Source organism: Lissotriton vulgaris, chromosome 2_1 (genome assembly GCF_964263255.1).
Source record: "Lissotriton vulgaris chromosome 2_1, aLisVul1.2, whole genome shotgun sequence".
NCBI lineage: Eukaryota > Metazoa > Chordata > Amphibia > Caudata > Salamandridae > Lissotriton > Lissotriton vulgaris.
In genome coordinates, this window is record NC_141687.1 from 1171085735 (window position 1) to 1171107138 (window position 21404).

Below are 21404 nucleotides of genomic sequence, written 5' to 3' on the forward strand. Positions count from 1 at the left end.
GAGCTAGAGGAGTGTAGTGGCAGAGAAGAGGGACTCGTTTTCAGGTGGTGTACAAAAGAGGGTGGCTAGAGCAATATTTGAAGGTGCTAGCTAGGGGTGTGGTCTGAGGTGTGGGAGAATGCTCGGCTGCCTCGCCTTTTTAACCTACTTGATTTTTCTCACAGCTTATGTGATTAAAGTGAAGTCGGATGTACTCAGACAATACTCAATTTCTGGTTGTCTCAAGAAGCAACTCCAAAAACGACGGTGCTCGTGTGCTGATAACGGCTGGGGTTCGTCATGGCCCGCCCCTGTTCGTTTGTTTACCGCACGGGGGCGGAAACGGGCCAGCAGGGAAGGGGTTAAGATATAGGCATTGGAGGAGAGGAAGGTGGGTAAGTATGTGACAACCTGAAAATCAACACTAGCGTTCATCCACAACTTCTCCATTTCAGGGCTATTTTATCTTTGTGTTGTACATACAGTTATTTGTTTGCTGTCCTTTTAAGGCCACTCTCTATTTTGTCTATTCATTTTGTGTTGGCTTCTTTTTTACTTCAGTTAATGTTTCGGTTTAATTAATTATGCATGGTTTGTTTACTGTGCCTAGAAACTATGCCTCTTCCTTTTGTTTGCACATTCCAAACACTAAACAAGAACACGGGTTCAAGGGGAAAATGTTTGGGGTGAGCTAGTGATGCATGCTGTGGGTTGTGTTGTGAGACCGCGTAGACAGTCGTGCTCTGGTATTCTTAAGATTAACTCCAGAGTGATGTGTATGAATTGAGTTACAATTAGGTTAGGCTTGAACTAAGGGAACACAGTAACAAAAAGTGAAATGCGAGATGTTAATACATAAGACTAACTTGGAGAATGTGCTGAAAAGAGAGTAGTTTTGCTGAGGAAGTATACTAAGGCAAGAGAGCCAGAGGAGTTCCTGGAGAAAGGAGAGGCACTGGTTCTCCGATGATTAACTGAGCATGTGACATGGGTGCTAGTGGTGGCATGCATGTGGAATGTGGTAGTGTGTGATGTGGGAATGTGGCTGGACTTTGCTAGGGGATGTGGGGGAATAAGCTGGAGGGTTCTGGTGTTACCATCCTAGATGAGTTTGATGGTTTTGCGCTAGAAGTGTTTACATGAAGCAAGCTAGGGAATTGAGATGGATGTGAGCTGACAAAATGTGGTGGGGGCGAGGTAAGAGCGCAGTAGGCAAGCTACAGTGGTGTCATGTGGTAAGATAAAAGAATGTGGTGGAGGAAGGCTGGACAAATATGGTGAACATTGTTTTGAGAAAACTAGAATAGTGGTAGAGTGAGCTACGAGAGTGTAGTGAGGGCACATTTGAGGATATGGAGTTGTGGCTTGAACTAGGGGAGTGTGATGGGTGACCCAGGAGAGTGCAGTTGGTCTGATTAGGGGTCTGTTGATGGCACACGAGGGAAGTATAGTGGGGCGAGGTAGGTGGTGGGGGAGAGCTTAGAGGGACTAGCATGCAAGCCATTGGAGTGTCATGGAGAGAGGTAGGGGAAAGTGCTCCAATGAGATGGAGGAGTCTGGTGATGGTGAGCTAGGGGACTGTTTTGAAGGAAGCCAGGGTAGTTTAGTGCAGTAAAAGAATGTGGTCGACACGTTGGGGAATGTGTTGGGGGTGAAGCATGTTGGAGGAATGCGGCGGGGGCATGTTGGGGGAATGCGACGGTGGCATGTTGGGGGAATATGTTGGGAGAATGCGGCTGTGTGTGTTAGGGTATTGTGGATGAGTGAGGCCTCTTGGTATGTTAAGGCATACTAAGGGAATGTGGTCATTATCATTGAACTAAGGGAGTAGGATGTTGATTAGTTGAAAGTTATGATGAAAAGCTCAGGCAAATGTGCTAGTGATGAACTAAGGCAGTGATGGTGGCGAGCTACCAAGAATGTGGTGTGGTCAAGATTTGAAGAGTGGCAACGGGAGGGAACGCATATTGGGTGAGCTAAGGTAGTGATATTGAGCAATTCTGGACAGTGGTGAAGGGGTGCTGGCAGAATGTTCAATTGTGTTAGAAGTAGGATATTGTGATAGTGGTATTTGATAGAAACTTCTAGCTTCAGATTTCATACCAGAGAGTTATCCCATGCCCTCAGACTGGATCCAGCAAATTTTCATGAGCAGTAACCCTTGCGCTCCAGTAGGTGGCTTCGAGTGGCTCCTCTTGGCATCGTTGGCGGCATCCATGCCAGACGTGACGAGCATGGTGCATATATAGCTGCCATCTGAGCGCACTGGTGTCAATTCCTGTCTTTCTGCACCAGTCAGCGCAGATCTGGAGAGAGCTACCCGTAGACATTTTTTGACTAAGCTTTTTTTTTTTTTTACTTTTGTTGAAGTGTTTTTAGGAATGTCCTTTCCTGGTGTGGCATGGATGTCATCCCAAATGGCCTGCTTCAAGCCCTGGGGGGCCTGTCACCGATATATATTGGTGATGTACCCGCATCGTGTATGCCTCTGCTGCCTCGAGTTCGACCACGATCTGAAGGCCTGCTCCGATTGCTGCACCATGAACCCAAAGGCCTTGAGGGAATGATCCCTCAAGCTTCTTGCGGCTCGACGTGCGACACCAGTACAATCTCGAACCCGAGAGGAAGGTCCCAGAAGCAAGGCCGAGATCTAAATTGCATTCTAAGTCGTCTGGCCACTTGGATAAGAAGAAGAGCAAGAAGTCAAAGAGGTCTTCAACTTCTCCTCGTCCGTCGGCCAATGAGATGAGGGAGCGCCTGCATTCGAGGCCTGGTTCTGCAGTTGAGCCAGCGCCTGGTCGGGTCAGTGCTTCTCTGAGTTTCCAAGATCCAGGGCCACCACCACTCAGCTTCAAGAGTTTTTCTGATACCTGACTCCAACACAGAGATTGATAGCTGTTGCACTCTTCTGGCTCAGGCTGGTAACATGCCTTCTAGGCCAGAGCCTGAGCCATATTCTTAAGGGCTAGGCTTTGGGTAGGGTTGGGGAGGATGTCCACTGGCATATGTGGGCTCTACAGTGGGACCTGAAGTTCCAGTGGGTGCAGCATCAGGAAAGTCTCTCCGACACGTTCCAGATCTCAGAGGGAACTGATCAAGATCTGCAGTAGTGGTTTATGAAACCCGATTGGGTGTGCGGCAGACCTCTCTCCCTTCCCCAACCAGATCTGACTGTAGTGACAGATGGGTCATTCCTGGAAGAGGTGGAGATTATAGGCCTCTGGTCCCTGGCGGAATCCGGACTCCACAGCAACTTTCAGGAGCTCTGGGCGATCTAGCTGCCATTAAAAACCTTTCTACCCTCCATCAAGGGAAGACTAGTCCAGATGTTCATGAACAATACCGCTGCCATGTGGTACTGCAATAAACATGGCTGGGTGGGTCGTGGACCCTTTGCCAAGAGGCCCTGCTTCTCCGGACATGGGTGGAACAGCAGGGCATTTCTCTGGTGTTGCAACACTTGGCGGGTTCTCTGAATGCCAGGGCAGACGAACTTAGCCGAAGGTGCCTAGCAGATCATAAATGGCATCTCCATCCAGAGGTGGTGCATGGTTTCTTTCAGCAGTGGGGAGAGCCTTGGTTTGATTTGTTCACCACTGCTGAAAATGCGCAATGTCCACAGTTCTGCGTGTAGGAGTTTCCAAGGTGGCTCTTGTTCGGAGATGCTTTTTGTCTCGAGTGGAGCTCAGGCCTCCAGTATTCCTTTCCGCCCATATCACTCATGCCCAAAGTTCTCAAGATGGTCAGGAACTACCGGGCCAATGTCATCCTTGTGGCTCTGGACTGGGCTCAGAGAGTTTGCTATCCTGAGCAGTTGAGCATGGCCATCAGTCATCCGATCAGGCTTCCCCTTCAGAGTATTCTCCCCCCGAACCCCTCAACACTCTGCTCTCTTTCGTGGAGTTTGAGTGGTGACAGTTGACAGCCTCTGACCTTCCGTCTGAAGTCTGCAATGTTATTCTGGCAGTCAGGCTTCCCTCCACTGAAACGGTCTATGCCTATTGTTGCGGCAAGTTTGTGGCATAGTGTGCAGTAAAGCAGGTTGACCCCCTTTCTGCTCCACTTTATCAGGTTCTTCTCTATATTCTTTCCCTTGTCCTTTAGAGCTCGACTCTGGGCACCTTAAAGGGTTATCTTTCTGCTATTGCAGCCTTTCTGTGGTTGCCTGACCAGCCATCCATCTTCAAATCCCATATCGTACATGGGTTCTTGAAGTTTTGCTACATATGTTTCCATCTTCTCCCTTAAACATGCCTAAGTTGGACCTTAATCTCAACCTCTCATTCCTGATCTGGGCTCCCTTTGAGCCCTTGCACAACTGTCCTCTCAGGCTACTTCCCATCAGGACAGCCTTCCTAGTGGTGATAACATCTGCCCAGAGGGCCGAGCTTCAGGCTTTATCATCCAAGCCTCCATTCTGAACATCTACCCAGACGAGTTGGTTCTACGGACTAGAGCTTCCTTTCTACTGAAAGTCATCACTCGCTTTCATGTAGGGCAGTTCATCACACCTACTTTTTACGCTCCTCCACATCCTTCTAAGGAAGAGGAGTGACTTCACGTCTGGATCCAAAAAGAGCATTGTTGTTCTACTCTTGACTGCATGAAAGAGTTCTGAGTGGACGACCAACTCTTCGTGGGGTATGTCTGTGTGAAGAAGGGAAAGGCTGTGCAGAAGTGGAGTATTTCCCAATGGATCGGGTTCTGCATTAAAATCTGTCACACACTAGACAAGAAGCAACCCCCAGAGGGTTTGACTGCCTATTCCACCAGAGCCAAGGCTGCAAACACTCTTACCATCCAGAGTCCCACTCCTAAACATCTGCCAGACAGCAACGTGGGCTTCCTTGCACACATTCACAAAATACTGCTGCTTGGGCAGTCAGGTCTGTCGAGATTGGCACTTTGCTCGTTTGGTCCTGCAGAACTTTTTGGTATGAAATTGTTTAGAAGACCCACCTCCGGGGAGGTATTACTAAAGTATCTATTCTAAGGTAAGGCACCTGTGACTAGAAGTCTCTATCAAATGGACAATCTGCTTACCTTCGGTAACACCGTATCTGATAGAGACTCTTGTCTAGCCGCAAATGCCTTACCGGCCCACTCAACCTCCCTGCTCTGCAAACTGATTTCTAGGGACAGGGATTTCACCGTTCCGGGCCCTAATTTCCCACACCAATGGTCTTTATTCTTCTTGGCTCCGTTCTCCTGGTGTGGAAAGTTGCAAAAAAGCAACTGACGGCAGTACGCTGGGGGAGGCTATATAGGGACATTGCACGTCACTTCCTGTGCAGACGCCACCTAACGGCACGCAGGGGTACTGGTCATGAAAATTTTGGGGATCCAAACTGGTTCGTTGGGATAATTCTAAGCTAAAGAATCTGCAGCTAGATAGTCTGTACCAGATATGGAGATTCCAACTCCTTGTCCATTTTTTTGTGTGCATGGTATTGACTAGCTTAAGGGTTGTGGAGCTGGCCTGCTGCGGCAATTTTGGTGGCGAGCTGGAAATGTGTGCTGTGGCGCGCTAGAGAGTTGTGGTACTGGTGGCATGCTTGGAAGGTGAACAGGACGAATAATCTTCAGGAGGCTGCTAGTAAGGAGATGCAAAAGTGTATTGGGGTAGTGTCTTGGTGACGGGCGATACAAGTGTAATCCAAGCTAGTGTGCTTTCAGCAAGCTCGAGTAGTGTGCTAATAGTGCGCATGCTGTGAGCGATCTAGAACAATGCTCAGGGTGAACTAAGAAAGTATGCTGTGGTTGAGCTAATTGAGTACTGTGGATGAACCAGATTAAGGTGTTGATCGGAGGAGAATGCTGTGGGTGTGCTAGGTGATTGAGCTATTGGTAAACGAAACAAGTGTGTTGATGGAGAGTTTAGAGAATGCTTCTTTCTTTCTGCTCATGCAATGCACCTTTGTCACTCATTTATTTTTGTTCAGTGTATTGTTTCCAGAATTATGTTCTTTGCAGTTAGCCCATTCTCAATTCTCATATTTTTTTGCCATCAGGTTTCTTGATTATTTTGGACGGGGAGCTTGTCCGCAGCTGAAGCAATATGCCGCTCGTGACTAGGAACATCGAGCCAAGGCACCTGTGCCGTCAGGCCCTGCCCAGCGTGCAGAGCGAGCTGGAGTGCATGACCAACATCACACTGTCTAATGTCATCCGACAGCTGGGCAGTCTGAGTGAGTTCTGCTTTGGGGATTACTTGAGCGAGCACGGAGGTGTGATGTACTCTGCCTGAGTGATTATGGGTGAAGGTATACTGGACTATTCTGCAAGAGAAACATTATGAGGGGGATTCTGTTAGGGTGAGTAAGATTAAGGGCTCTGCTGGAGTGCATAACTGATCTAGGAAGGGGAACTGCTTGGCAGAATTATACTTTTTTGCTGTCTCTCACCGTGGCTGGTATTTTTATTCTTTCCGCTGCTGCAATAGTCTTGAAGCTAAGCCATAAAAAATATCCACCAAATAAATTTCCTATGTTTTTGGAGTAAGAAAAAATTACATTGTGTTCAGCTTTGCTACTCTACAGATTTTCGACATTGGACTCCCCTCCTATGCAGTCCTTAGCACATACTCTTGCAGTGGTTTGGGCAGTGGGGCACTCCCCATGTGCACCGATCAACTCTGTCATGTCACGCTCAATGCACACATCTTTACTCGTCTCACTCACTACATTTACACTCTCGCCAGACTCATTTCGTTACCCATACCTTTATCATCAGAATCCCCCCTTCTCCACACACAAATTTCCACTTCTACCATTTCTCAGTAGTGGGAGACTTCATGCTTAAAACTAGCCTTTCTGCTTCTACCACTAGCTCCTAAATGGTGGCATATTTCCAGATCCACCTGTCCACCTACTCCATTTTCTCTTATGTACTGCAGACTCCACATATTTCCAATCCTTCACCTCTCTCTCTCTTTAGACAGTCTTCAAGCTTGCCTCATTATTATTATTTTTTTTAATACTATTTTCCCTCTCCTGCCGCTCTTCCCTTAGTGGTAGCAGTGGATTGGTGTGTTTGTGAAATTGTGAGCACTCTTTTCTCAAATGTGGAACAACCAAAGAACACCTTGCCACTTCTACCACGTACCTCTCACTATAGAATGCCTTCAAATCTTCAGTACAGCCATGTCTTTTCATTCTGTACTGACATCCATTGTAAGTCGTGGGGTTATCATCTCCAGTCTTATCAAGGAAAGGTCTGGTGCTGAAGAAAGCTCTCTTCTAAGTTGAGATGGTTTTGAACCTTGACAGGAGAATTTTCTTTCATACCTGGTGTGGTCAACGCACCAAGAAATATCAAGCCATCCTGGCGTAGATTAGGCATATGAAGCTGAACCCATAAAGTATATTGATAGGACTTGACAGATCCCTTCTTTTGAAGGCTGAATCAGTCTCTATCCCATGCCTATAAACTGATATTACTTGGAACAATTGATTCCCAAAACCATACCCTCCTCCGTCCTACATCCAGTCCGTATAACGTTTTCAAAATTAAATCAGATGTAGAACCTAGTTCATTTTGGGTTAATGTGAAGAGCGCACTGAAGAGGATAAAAAGAACGAGAAACACAAATTGGTGCCAAATTTACTTTGAGAAAATTCTTGTTTGGAGATCAATATATTACTGATTGCAGTCTTCTCCGGTACTAGATTTTTCTTCAACGTATGGTGACGCCTCTTTTGGGCCTGTTCATATTTCGTATTCATGAGCGGGCTTAATCCCACCTGACTAGTTGGTTGCTGCTCCGATGTTGCAGGGTGAAATTCAAAGCCCTAATTTTTTACAGGATATCTTCGTTTTATCGTTATTTTTAAACCATATTCTCCAAATACATCTTCAATTAGGATCCACTATTTTTTCATACAAATATGCAGATGCCACAAAGTATGTGTTAATAATTTTTGAATGCAAGTTACTATCTTTCTTTTACTTCAGTGCCTCCTGCTGATTTAAAAAACAGCTCTTGCATCCATAGTGGATTTCCTACATAAAAATATATATATATTCTCAAGCTGAACCTCAAACAAATTAGCATGACACCTAGAGCTTTGTCGTGCTACAGATTGCAGACATTGACCACAAAGGAGAGACTCCTACCAAGCAATACAGTCTCTTTTGCCAGAGTATAGAACCATAAGCCTTTCCTTCATCTCGGTCTCCCCAGGATTTCCCCAGACCATGCAAATCCCTTCAAAAGTAACATTTGTCTTCGATCAAGCAGCTTTTCTGTGAATGAAGCAAACCTTGCTCAGAACCTCTCATATCTCATCCCTGTTCCTTTAAGCACAAAGCACCCAAATGTGAACCTTTGATCATTAACATCAGTTTACATTTACAAGGCAGGTACAATCTGCTGCTTTTAATTGCTGCTGAGGAAAAAAAAGATCCTTCATCTATTTTAGGTTGGATACCGTTTGCGTGCAAGTAGTGCACTCTCTCTTACACAAAGACTCTGCTTCTGTAATGGCATGTGCCTTCTACAGAATAGGTCTAATCTCAATAATTTTACACCACGTCTTCCTCCTGAAGTTGTGTGGGGGAGCGGCTGCCTCACCAACGTTGACTGACTTGGCTGCTTGATATGTATGAATAGGCATGCTTGATTATTCACATTTTATTTAAACCGATATGTGCGATGTAAGGTCATGGACTAACAATTTCCAGACCGTCTTATGGGAATGCCGAAATGTAGTCTCAAATGGAAAATCATTGAACACAATTTCTTCAGCTCCTCAAAAGCATGGTGAATGCCATCTTTCCTGGGTTTTCAGAGCTTTTATGACTGTGCATCTGTCTAAATAGAAATGCGCCTCAAACCAAAGCAGAAAACCTGCTTTAAACCAAAATCTGCAGCAATATAGCACAATTTAGATACTCTAGTGGTTACTGGACTTGTACAGTGCTCAGTTACTTTTAGTACTAATAGTTTCCATGCACTGACAGTGGAAGAACCCTTCACTATGAAGAACGTGCCCTTGGTGTGGCTGTTATGTGCATATGGAAATTGGGTTTTGGAGCGTCCTGGGAACTGGCCTACTAGCCTGAAAACTCCATCATTCCAATGGCACTACCTACATGGTTTCAGCAGTTTCTAGTTCCATGTTCCAGCTAGAGAATAGCATTTTCCGCCTTTGAGATTTGCTAGTTTAGTAATTTTATATACATTTATCTTTCAGCCTACATTCTGTACCAAAGGTGTTTATGAGGGTGGTCCTCTAAGTTGTGTTGGCTCATTTTCAGTTTTAAGAGTTTGCTTTCTTCCTTAATTACAGGACAGGGTGGCACAAACATGATCTGTGTTTGTGAAGCCTTCACCTTGTATGCAACATTTGCTATCTGGGACACCTGGCATGGGCAATCACAAAATACTCCCACCTTGTTTGCACCAAGACACTTTAGTTAAAAATATCAGTATGTGATGTAACTTTGGTCCAGACATTTCCACTGTCGAACATATTTCTGGCTGCGTCTACTTTTTTATACGCTCTGTAAAATGCTGGATCCTGAAACATTTCCTACAAAAGCTTCTTTATGGTGGAGTAGTGGTATTGAATTTTACATGTGTCTGTTCCATCTCCAGAAGTGATGGCACAGAGCTGCATATGGGTGTCACCTCTGTGCCCTAACATTAGGTTCTCTTTTTTGCACACCCTTTGATGTGGATCCAGAGTGCACTCTTAACTTTTTTGGTACTTTTACCATTTTTTTGATAGTGTGGAGGGATGCCTTCCTCTAGAAGTATAAGGTTTAAACCATGCCACGCTTGTAGGAAACCGATGTGGATCACAGATCCTCACTATGTCTACATGTTGGTGCTTTGGCTCCAAACACAACTCAAAGCACTGCAACAAATAATCTTTGATGCATCTGAAGGCTATTGGGGGCCACAAAAGCAAGCTTTACGTTGCTGAGCATATATGGACCGGCCTCTTTTCAGGTCTATGGTCCATTCCTCTTATCAGTACTTAAAGAGTTCAAAATGAAGTTGAAAGACTCAAGTGTAAGATCAAACAAGACTCTGTTTTCTACCCCACTTCGCCCACCATTCCTGTTACAGGGAGAAGTCATGCATTCATAACTCAAAAGCTTTTACTCTAGCAGCACCATCGGGCTGAGACCTGAGTTCGAGGCATGTGGGCTGCTGAATTCATATCTGTGCATAGATCGCCGCCTAGTGTTGGGTCCGGATGATTGCACATTGTTGTCCTGGAAGAGTCTTCGAAGTATCACGAGATAGGTGGCTCCTCCCCCGGACTATAGTGCGCATGGGCATCGCCTCCATCCCCAGATTGTTTCTAAGATTGAAGCCCATGTACCCTTCGTTTCCCAGGCCATCATCGACTCCAGATCAGATACAGTCCTTTATGGGGGCAATGCTGTAGTGAGTCCAGGTGGTTGCAGGTCCATTCATTCTGACGCTTCTTTAGGTCCCGCAGACCTGTTGGAGTCGCCGGTTAGACTTCTGCTGGTGAGTCATTCCCCAGCGCTAACTAACTGAACCTGTTCTGCTTTGGACTGACCTTTGGCTGATGCCAGGCTGTATTGACACCTTTGCCACGGGCCTTGCCACTGGCACCACACTCTGCTCCACAAGTATCAGTTCTGGGCTCAGTCTGTATTCCGATGTCTAATCCAGAACCAACTTGAGCCCGATCTCAACCTAAGTTGCTCTATAAGATAACAAAAGTAAAACTTGTAACTTTGGATGATTCCACAAGAGTTCACTTGTCTTGACACCAGTACTGTTGGAGTTTTGAAGACCTTATTAGTTTTGCTCTGACGAATTTCAAGGGATCGAACAGGTTGCCCATGACAATGAGATGAGGTAGACAGTTTGTCACCCTCACTACACTAATGCTGCCCTCTACCTAGGCCTCAAAAATGCTAGTGGTTTGGACTCCTTGCTTGAAACTGAGCTGGATTCATCATTGGGTCTCCCTTCTGTGGAGAGTACATCCTCTGCTAGTGGTAGTTAGCAATGCAGCAGAGATCTTCGATTTACAGTTGCCAATGCTTGAAACCAAGGTGAAGTTATTGACCAAAATTTTACAGCCTGTGTCATCAGCTACTGGGCCATTACTATCATTTACAAGGCCCTGCTTGTAAATCATGCTTAGCACCACTGCAAGCTGTCCTATTGCTGTGCACCACAGGCCTACTCCTGTAGACCCATCTTTTCTAATGCACCATTTAACTATGGAGAGTCGTGGTGTTCAGGCTTTCGGCAGGCAAGGTAGACTGTAATGCTTTCCTCCTTGGCGTCTTCTAATAGAGAGCATAAGAAGATTGATGCTCCGGCTGAATAGGTCACTCTTTTATCTACTTTAGTTCTTATTTAATACTACTTGCCTCTTTGCCTATGCTCTCACTCGCACTCTCGCTTTGGTACAAGGCGCAAGAGATCTTGCCCATTCTTTGACATTTTTTCAGGACTTCATATGTGCAAACAGTACATGACACCCAGGATGTGGCAAAATACAGCCTTGGGGCCAGCCTAGACACTACTCAGTTGGCTATGCCATTGGCACTAGTGTCATTGTTGGATACCGTGCTTGGATGCACTCTCCCAGGTCTTTTTGGGATTCCCTGGTGTAATTGATGGATTTGCACTTTGATGGACCAGACTGTTTGGAGCAAAGAAGGATTTGGTTCTGAGGTGCATGAAGTTGATGTGGGCTATATCCTGCTTCCTGGGGGTACTCTAGGGGCCCTGCCTGCCGACAGAGGCAGCCCTCACAGCCTGTTCAGTCGTTTTGTGGCTCGTATGCCTCCAGTTTTTGTTCAGACATTGGCAGCGCTGGCTGCCGTACAAGCCATATAACTGCCCCTGAAGGTCATCTGCCTTTCATCTAGGGCATGTCACTCTAGGACCCGACGGAACACAGGACTGCCATATGATAATATAACAAAGGACAGAGTGTGGTCTCATGCCTTATGTCTGGAGACGCTGTGGTGATAGCTGGGCCCACCTGGGATATCCCTAACTGCCAGTCACCTGGTGGGTTCCCTGAGCTTCTGAGCACAAGAAACAGCAGTTGTCTTATCATCCACTACTGGCCACTCCTAGAACTGACCTAGGGCATTTTTGTGAAGTATGGCTTGCCCCCGTAGTAGATCAGTTCGCTGCACCGAGAATGCTCAATGTCCAGCCTTTTGTGCTCTTGAGTTCCCTCCTCCAGGTACGCTTGAAATAGCCTTCCTTCTTCAGTGGGTCCTCCAGCCTTACTTATGTGTTCCCGCCTTTACTGCTTATTCCCACATGGGAGCTCAGCTCCATCTTGATAGTCCCGGGCTAGGCTCAGCAGCTTTTGTACTCCGGCCTTATGGATCTGAGCATCTGCCCTCCACTTCAGCTCCCCTTGCAGGAGAATCTGCTCCCAGCCCTAGGGCAGATTTGTTCGCCTGAACACCCAAGCTATGGAGATTAAGCAGAACCAACTAAGTGGTGGATGTGATTTTGGCACAACGTTGCTTTCTACAAAGTCCTGCTTTAGCTTCTGGTCTCATTGTGACACCTGGTGTGAGGCTGATTCTCTTGAAGCCAAACTGATGTCCCTTTTTTTGCCTGAAGGCCTGTAAGGCTTTGCTGTGAGAACAGTTAAGGCTTCATTATCAACCATTTGGTCTTTTTTCATTTGCCTGATCAGCCCTCTTCATTCAATTCACCATTTGGGATGTGTTTCTGTTGCACTCTGAGACTTTGACCCTCAAGCATGTTTTTCTCATACCCATCAGTACTGCACACCATATCAGCAAATTGCATACACTACTATTTTGCACCAATAAGTTAGTGCTTTGGATTTGGGCATCCTTTTTGTTCCAAGTGTGCTGTCACCTTTTCATGTGAGACAGTTCATCATTCTGTCTGGCTTCGCTCATTGTTTGTTACGTTGGTGTCAAGAAAGGAAAGGGAGCCCAGAAAGCTTACCCTTATTGAGGCAGATTGTTTTTTCCATTAAGTTGTGCTCTGCTATAACCAGAAAATACTTAGATTTTACATTTTATGGCAATTGAGACAAACAAATTTGAATTGAGCCTTGAAGAACTGAATAGCCTTGTTGTGTGCACCAGTCCACTCTGGACCATGTCCCTAGTAAACCAGCTCATACATATTCACCATCAAGTGGTGCTTCTTGTGTTTTTGTCTTGGATCACTCTGTAATTTTATTAATGCCTCTGTCTCTAATTGTGGTCCCATATATTTATCTTGCAGTGACGTAGGCAGTTTATCAGCCTCACATAAGTCTACAACCACTGTTGCTTCTGTGCAAGTCCTGAGAGTGCATGTAAAGTTTTTTTGTCTGATTTCAGGCTGAGCTTATAATTTGTCTAGGCTCAGTCCATCCATAACTATTTTTCCTGGAGTACTTGGAGCGCTTGATCTATGATTGAGTGACTGATTCCTTGTGCACACCAGCTCTCTCCCATGTTCCTCTCACATACAGTAGCCTTTACACCTTTTCCTGTTGTGGCTAGTCTTTTTTGTCTGAACCTTATTCTTTGAGTCCTGGTGCAGTCTGTAACTCTTGCTTTCTGCTCCCCAGGTAAATATGCTGAGGATATTTTTGGTGAGCTGTACACGGAGGCGAGCAGGTTCGCTCTACGGGTCACTACATTGGGTGAGAGGGTGGACCGGCTGCAAGTTAAAGTGACACAACTGGACCCGAAGGAGGAGGAAGGTAAAATCTTAGGGTCTGCAGTGCCTTTTACCTGAATGTACACTATTTCCACAATCCCCATGTGGTTTGTTTTCCGACGCCCATGTCAGGTATACAATTTGCATGTCGAAGCCACAGAACACACACATACTAAGAGCAGCAATCACTCTGTTTAGGAGCAGAGGGCTGGTGTCAGTAAATCGCTCATCTCTGTTGCTACCATTGTTGCATGCAGGCTTGCCAGATTTATTGCCCTCAATAACTTACTTTTCTTATAAAACTCCAATTCCATGAGTTCCAACCACAGTTATAACACATTAGTAGCGCACACTGGAAAAAGACAGAGATGCTTTTGCCAGAATTCAAACTGATGCACTTTACAGAGCAGCTTTCAGAGGAACACCTGTCAATCTTTCTTCAAGCGGTACAGCATCCTATTGCTAAAGGTGCCAAAGAGGTTTTCTGATCTGCAAGGAGGGGCTGGCTGTTACTTCCTCTATTTCATTGTGCTGAAGGAGGACTCCGAGGCATTGTCCTATTTGAGATCTCCACCCTTTGGAACACCTTACTGTGGCTGGACAATTCAAGGATGCTTACGTTGACCCATGTTCCGTCTGCCCTGGATCCAGGTGACTGGATGGTGACTTTGGAACTGCAGGACGACTACTTTCATGTGTCCATCCCAAAGATTCTTGTGGCTCAAAGTAGACAGGAGCATTTTCAATTTGCCATTCTCTCCTGTGTCCTGAAAGAGATGGCAGTGGTCGGAGCACATCTTTGGAGTTTGGGATTTCAGTTGTCCCCTACCTCGACTATTAGCTCTTGAAGGTTGACTGGCCACATTCAGTTGTAGACCACCTCCAGATAATGGCAAACCTTCTGACATATTTGAGGATTACTATCAACTTGCTGAAGTGACACTTCTACGCAGATGCTCCCTTTCATTGAAGCACAAAGAGTTCACAACATTCTGGAAAGATCTTCATGTTTCAGCCTCAGCCCTGGTTCTCAGTGAGCGGGCCTGCTACTTCTTGGCCTCCTACATCCTGTTTGTTGATTACCAGGTGGCATGTGCAGGCTCTGCAGTGCAGCCTTAAGTCTCAGTGGGCCGGGAACCAAGGGAACCTGTCTTATTCCATCCAGGTTTTGGAGGAGTCTGTAAAAGATCTGCAGTTGTGGCTGATAGACCTCAGTTGGACTAGCGGTAGAACCATCGCCCTGTTCCACCCAGAGTTTTTGGTGCTGACAAATGTGTTGCTCCTGGGCTGGGGAGGTCATCTGGGAGAGGTGGAGATCAAAGATCCACATCATTCTGTTGGAGTTGCAGGCGATTTGCCTAGCGCTAAATGCTTCCGACCATCCATCAAGGAGTGGTTCATAAAGATTCTCATGGACAACACCACCGCCATGTGGTACTTCACATGCAGGTTGGGGTGGGGTCCTTGATTCTGTGCCAAGAGGCTCTTTGTTCCTGGAGCTGGCTGAAGTGTCCGGGCATTTCCCTGGTTGTGAACCACCTAGTGCCAGCTTTGAATGTCAGGATAGATGAACTCCATCTTTGACACCTGGCTGACCACAAATTGTGACAGCCTTAGTTGGCATAGGACATCTTCCATTAATTCGATGATCCCCAGCTTGGTTTGTTTGCCAGAGTCAGAAGCACAGTGTCCAACATTTTGCCCACTGGAGTTCTGAAGAAGGCTGTCTCTTGGGGGATGCCTTCCGGCTAGAGTAACGCACAGAATTTATGTGCGCCTACAAGGCTCTTCCTCAAGTTCTGATGATCAGGAGTGACTGTGCTCATGCCATCTTAATGACTTAAGATTCTGCCAGGAGAGTGTGTTATTCAACGCATGAGCATCTTTCCTTCGATCAGGCTACCTCTTCAGAAGGATCACTCTTGGGTTCTGCACCCTGGCCTGCCCAATCTACACCTCCAATCATGTAGACTGACCAGCAACAGTTGACTGCTTTTGATATCCCTTCTGAAGTTCTGGATGTCATCCTTCCTGTCTAAGCCAGGTGCTTGGACAAATTTGTGGTGTGGATCCACACACGGACCCTTTATACGCCAAACTGTCGGATATGTTGTTGTTTTTTTCATCTCTGGCCCAGAAAGGACTTTCAAGGGGCATTATTAAAGGTTATTTGTGTGCCCCCTTGGCTTTAAGTATGCCGGAGCAGCTGTCCTTTAAATCACCTATTGTGATGTGGTATCTAATAGCTTTGATTCATGTGTCTGCCCCAAACCCTTTGTGATGCCACAGTGGGATCTTAATTTGGTTCTCACTTTCCTCATGAGCATTCCCTTTGAGCCAATGCACAGCTGTCCTCTACCTCTCCTGACTCTCAATACTTCATTCATTACTGCTATAATATCAGCTTGTGGTGTTGGTGAGTTTCAGGCTCTCTGTGCCATCCCCTACACCAACGTTTTCTAGACATACTGGTATTGAGGACCACATATGTCAGAGAGGAGGATATGTTTTAATATATCGGAACAAAAGAACATGTCTCCGTATAAAAAAAACCACAAGGCAATATTGGAACTTGGTGTACTGGATACTCTTATCACATAAGCGCATTATATCCAGTGCCATTTGTAATATGGCTGGTGGTATATCTGCAATGCTTTTGCTGTGTGTCCTGTCCATCAAACTCAAACTAAGGCCCAAAACCTGCAATATAAGACTATGTTACACAAAAAAAGCTGCTGCAGTAATACTAAGCTATATATGTTTGCCTTTGTGTTTTTTTTACTTTAAAAGCTGGCAGGAGCTGGAATTACATGCACTTTGGCTTTGAGAACTATTGCCATAGAAGGTGTAGTGCAGGTCATATTATTCTGTACGCCGTGGTTCCAAGTGCGCCCAGTTGGCCCTTTAAAGAGCAATCCGAAGTTTTTGCTCTGGAGATGGCAGTTCACAGTAGATAACCACAGCAGTGATCTCGGTTAGCTGCCAGAGGAGCCTTCCACTGGCACAGAAACATACCTCCTGCTTCGCATGCTGTTGCCACCCATTGACCCAGTCCTTGGGCCCGCATACTTGAGGATCTCATCTTTCAGCCACAGGCTATGGAGGATTCTCCTAGAAGCAGACCTCGTCTGCTTCAGGTATCCTGCCTCTTGGGGAAAGAACAACTGCAGCACATGGCTGTTGCACTGCAGAGTCCTCCTGGTGTTGTTGCCTGCAAGTAAGGCTTTATCTTTGGCTTTTCCTCTCATGAAGGAAGGTAATGTTCCCACCCCTGCCCCATCGTTAGCCAATCCGCAGCAAATTAAAGGATGTTGAGTCAGAAGGGGCCCAAATGTGGGAGTATCCAATTTTACCCTCTCTTATCCTCCAAGCAGCCTCTGATTTGATCCTCAGAAGTTGAGGGACAAAGCCGTTGCCCGATTAGATCGTGAACATCGCTTAACAGCCATCTTTACCTTATGCTCCTGGATGTTTCCTTGGTGTCTTAGCCAGGGGTCACAAGGAAGTGTCCAACCGCAAGGTTGTGCTCAGGGATTGCAGGTAAGTGCTCAGGGGAATGGGAAATAGACATGCAAGGTAATGTAGACGATGAGCCTCCGTTCTAAGAGGATGATGCCCTAAATGCGGAGGATGCGAAGATAGATCCACCCTTGGAGGAGGTACGATTATATCCATACAGGGGTTTATCATGATGTAATAAAAGGAGGGCATAAGCATATGGAGTACAATTGGAGGAGGAACAAGAGGATTCATGTTCCCTACTCGAAACCCACAGCCCTAATCAAACAAAAAACGATTTCTACGTATGCTTCCAAGCATATTACAACAGAGTAAGGAGGTGTTAATGAAACCAATAGTCGCTAAAGCAGTAACATCTCAAATAGAGATAAAGTGTAAACTGCCTTGACGATTCCCCATATAAATTAAAGGTCCCATACAAACGGACTTATTACTAGTAAACACAGCAAAAAGAAGATAAAATAACTTCTCATTAGGGCTGCCTCTTCATAAAGATTTCAAAAGGCTAGAGACCGTTAGGAGAATTTTAGTGAGTGCAGCACCAACACAGCGAAGTGTTGCCAATTCTAATGCTCTTCTTACCGGATATGCCAACAATGGGAGGAAATAGAGGAGCTACTCCCAGCATCTACCTGAAGAATATAAAATTAGAGTTAAGGTAGTAGTAGAATAAAATAAAATTATAGGCAACCCCTGTCTAAAATCTTCCTTGGACTCAGCAAAGACTCTGAGTAGACATTTGTCTGCTCAGAACAGTACAAGTCAATATTTCAGGTTTGAATCAAAAGGTTCCATCAAATGTGCCTGATATACCTTTGTCAGGATAAAATCTATTTGGTTCTTTTGTTAATGCCACTATAGGAATAATGAAACCCAGTAAGATGGCTAGAGCAGCATGGCCATTTAGGCAAGAGGTGGCGTCAGATGAGGTTTGCCTGCTAATAGTAGAGGACAAATAAAACACTGTTTGTAACACACACATCTCAGCAGCCAACTTTCCAATCAACAGGACAGTGGCATCAATGTATCATACAAAGTCAACTAAATGACGTGGTTACTCCAACCTCATAACAAAACATATTTAGTGGGCAGAATAAAGGGCCATCTTAAATAAATGGCAGGCCATAACAACAGGCAAATGGGTTTTGGATTTGATAAAGCATTAGCATTCTATAGCATTCATAACGTCTCTTCCAAATGTAAGACCAAAGAAATAAACCTACAAAAAAGATTATATCCCTCTTCAGCTACAAGAAGAAGTGAAGAAACTACTGGCATAAGAGACAATAGAAGTGTATTTTATGATCCCCTGTTGTGGCTTCAAGACCAATACTAGACTAAATAAGCCTAAACAAGATTGTAAAGGCTCACAATTTTTCAAATGACTACTTTGAAAAAGTCTTTTTAAAAGACGACTTTCTTGCAACTTTCAAACTTAAAGATTTGCACTTCCACATACCTGTGCATCCAACACACATGAAGTGTCTAAAGTTTCCAGTGCTCCGAGGTGATTACCAATGCAACATACTGCTGTTCGGAATAAAATCAGCACCAAGCGTGTTGACAAAATGTATGGCTTTGTAGCAGCTTATCTACCACGCAAAGCCATTCACGTACACCCTTATCTAGACTATTCGTTGATGAAGGCGACAAGCCTCAAACAATGTCAAGACTGTATTAAAATGTTTTTGGACTTAATAGAGCAACTAGATTTACTGTCAATTTAAAGAAGTCGGCGTCTACTCCAGACTAGATGAAAACATTCTTGAGACCAGAGCTCAATATGAAAATAACATTAGCACAAAAAGACCATGCCCCTCCAAAGTCATATTATCCTGTTCCAGATGCCATTGCCTGACAGTGAGAACAATGGTGACTTTGTTATGAATGATTGCATCCTGAATCCATTTTATTCCAAATGCTAAATTTACACATACAACCACAACAGAAATACATGAACAGTCAGTGGTGTCCAGCCAGAGGGGATTGTGAAGATCTAGTGGTTGTTAGAAACAAGTTAAGAAAAGAGAAAAAGTTGTGCAATCTAAACCGTGTGTCAACGAAAAGTAGTTTGTGATTCACTCATTACAGTCCAAACAGACGGGTCACAGGTTTGGGAGCCTTTCTCAAAAACTAGAGTGACAGAGTGTAATGGTCCCAGAAAGAAGTGAATCGTGTGAATTACTTAGAACTAGTGACTGTATATCTGTCTTAAAAGTATTTGGAGACTAATTCATAATTGTGGTACAAATTATGCGACACAACACTAACACATTTTTTTTTATATAAGCAAACAAGTCAGAACTTTGTACTACCCATTATCGAATCTAGCACATTACAAAAATGTGGCTTTGGCCAATCTTGCAGCCCACGCTGTTCCAGGAAGTCCAAATATACAAGCAGATTACTACAATACAGAACTAGACAAAACACACACATGGGTTCTAAAGCAGACCATATCAACCTACATATTTCAAAGGTGGGTTACAACCACCCACTGATATTTTTTGCAATAAAAGAAGCAAAAAAATTCAAAACTTTGCATTCGGACCCAAGCATCCACCATATCTAGAGGAATGCGCATTTGATAAGCTGGTTTGGAATTTCTGCATGTTTCCCCTGATACCACTGAAAGATGTTAGTAACTATTGATATTAAAGCTCCAACATGAATATAATTTTAGTTACACAGCAAGACAAAATAGACCATGTTTTCACACCTAATATTTGTGTTGTATAACAACATTTCCAGTAAGCTACGGTTCTTCTAGATTTGGGAGTGGGAGAGATTTACCACCCATGTCTAAAACAACTGAATTTAGCAGCATGGCTCCTAAGTTACTAGAATCTAAACTTCTATAATTTCCGAATTGTATGGATGTTATAAGAGAGGTAATGAAACCCTCAACTAGGAATAGCTGTGCAATGAAATGGACCCTGTTTCTTAACTAGTTTTAAAAATGAATCTTTACAAACAATCTGAGCGACGAAAGGGTTATGTAACAATACTTAGTATAGCTACTGGATTGCACATTTTCTTATGCTTTATTAAGAGTACATTTATCCGCAGTAGCTGCCTATAATAAAGCATTAAATCAAAAACAACTTCTCATAATACTGGTAATCAAAACAGTTTTTAGGATTTAAGATTATATCCACCACATGAGGTACTTCCACCCACATAAAATAAATTTGTATCTGATTGTAGTAGGTCTCTTAAAATGTTTAAGACTCTTAAAATCTTTCCTGATTACGATTATTTCACTAAGAAAAGTCTGTGTGTTAATAGCATTAACAGTAGGAGAATCTTAATTAATTATACACAGATATGAGGTAGTTATTAGAACTAATCCACATTTAATACCCGAAGTAAGTTCACAATTTCATGTTAAAATCAAGTCAATATATTACCAGCCTCCATTAAAAATAATGAAATCCAGCAGAAAGACTTTTACATAAATTAGATGCAAGGTCTGTAACATGTTACTTATAAGAAGCAAAGGATGTATGCAAAACAAAATCCAGTTACAAAAGTGCAAGATTGCGCAAACTATTAAGATATGCAGTTATTTAACAAACAATACAGTGTTATTTAAACCAAGGCTCACTCAACTTGCAACAAAAAAAGTACGATGCTTTCGTTCATGGGTAATGTTTCGTTTAACGCTATTGTTACAGCAGCCGCTAGGTAATCAAAGCAAACTTTTAACTAGCAACCTTCATGCATTTCAGGCGTGATGAACGAGGAAGCTTATTGGCACAGCAAATAATCAGTATGCCAGCGACTAGGCGTTACACCCCCATCACTGTGATTTTCACACTTTCTTCGTAGAAAGGTTAGTTGCCACTCTGAGATTGGTGCCTTTCTGGTGCCCCTTGGACATCAACGCCTGCCTGTGATATCTCAAGCTGTGCAATTAGGGGTACCTTTGGTGGGCTTGTATGCCCGTAGCGTTCAGTGATGTAGGGGTGGTGGTATGACTGTACCTGGAGAAGTGTGGCTCAATGGTTAGAGCGGCAGACCTTGATGCAGAGCGCTGGCCAGGGACCAGTGTTCGATTCCTGCCTCGGCGGGATTGGGATTAAATTCCTCTGACCGGATATTCTCGCCTCAGTGCTGAATCTAAGCATGGGCCCCATGCTGCAACTCTGGGCAATAGCTTGCTTAGTCTCCACAACGGCCCCCGATACACAAGGGATGCCTGGTTTCACCATGGGATGCCCAGGAGTGGACACCTCACAAGGAAAAGCCA

At 44.6% G+C, this 21404-nt stretch overlaps 1 protein-coding gene across 3 annotated transcripts in view; it reads left to right on the forward strand.

The window, feature by feature from the left end:
* WASF2 (WASP family member 2) overlaps positions 1 to 21404 on the forward strand; it is a 506607-nt gene that overhangs the window by 286530 nt on the left and 198673 nt on the right. For all 3 annotated transcript variants that reach the window (XM_086956878.1, XM_086956880.1, XM_086956879.1), the window contains 2 exons: positions 5991 to 6167; positions 13542 to 13676. In XM_086956878.1, the coding sequence (XP_086813004.1) occupies positions 6038 to 6167; positions 13542 to 13676 (265 nt within the window). In that variant the 5' untranslated portion in view covers positions 5991 to 6037. The remainder of the gene's footprint in view (positions 1 to 5990; positions 6168 to 13541; positions 13677 to 21404) is intronic.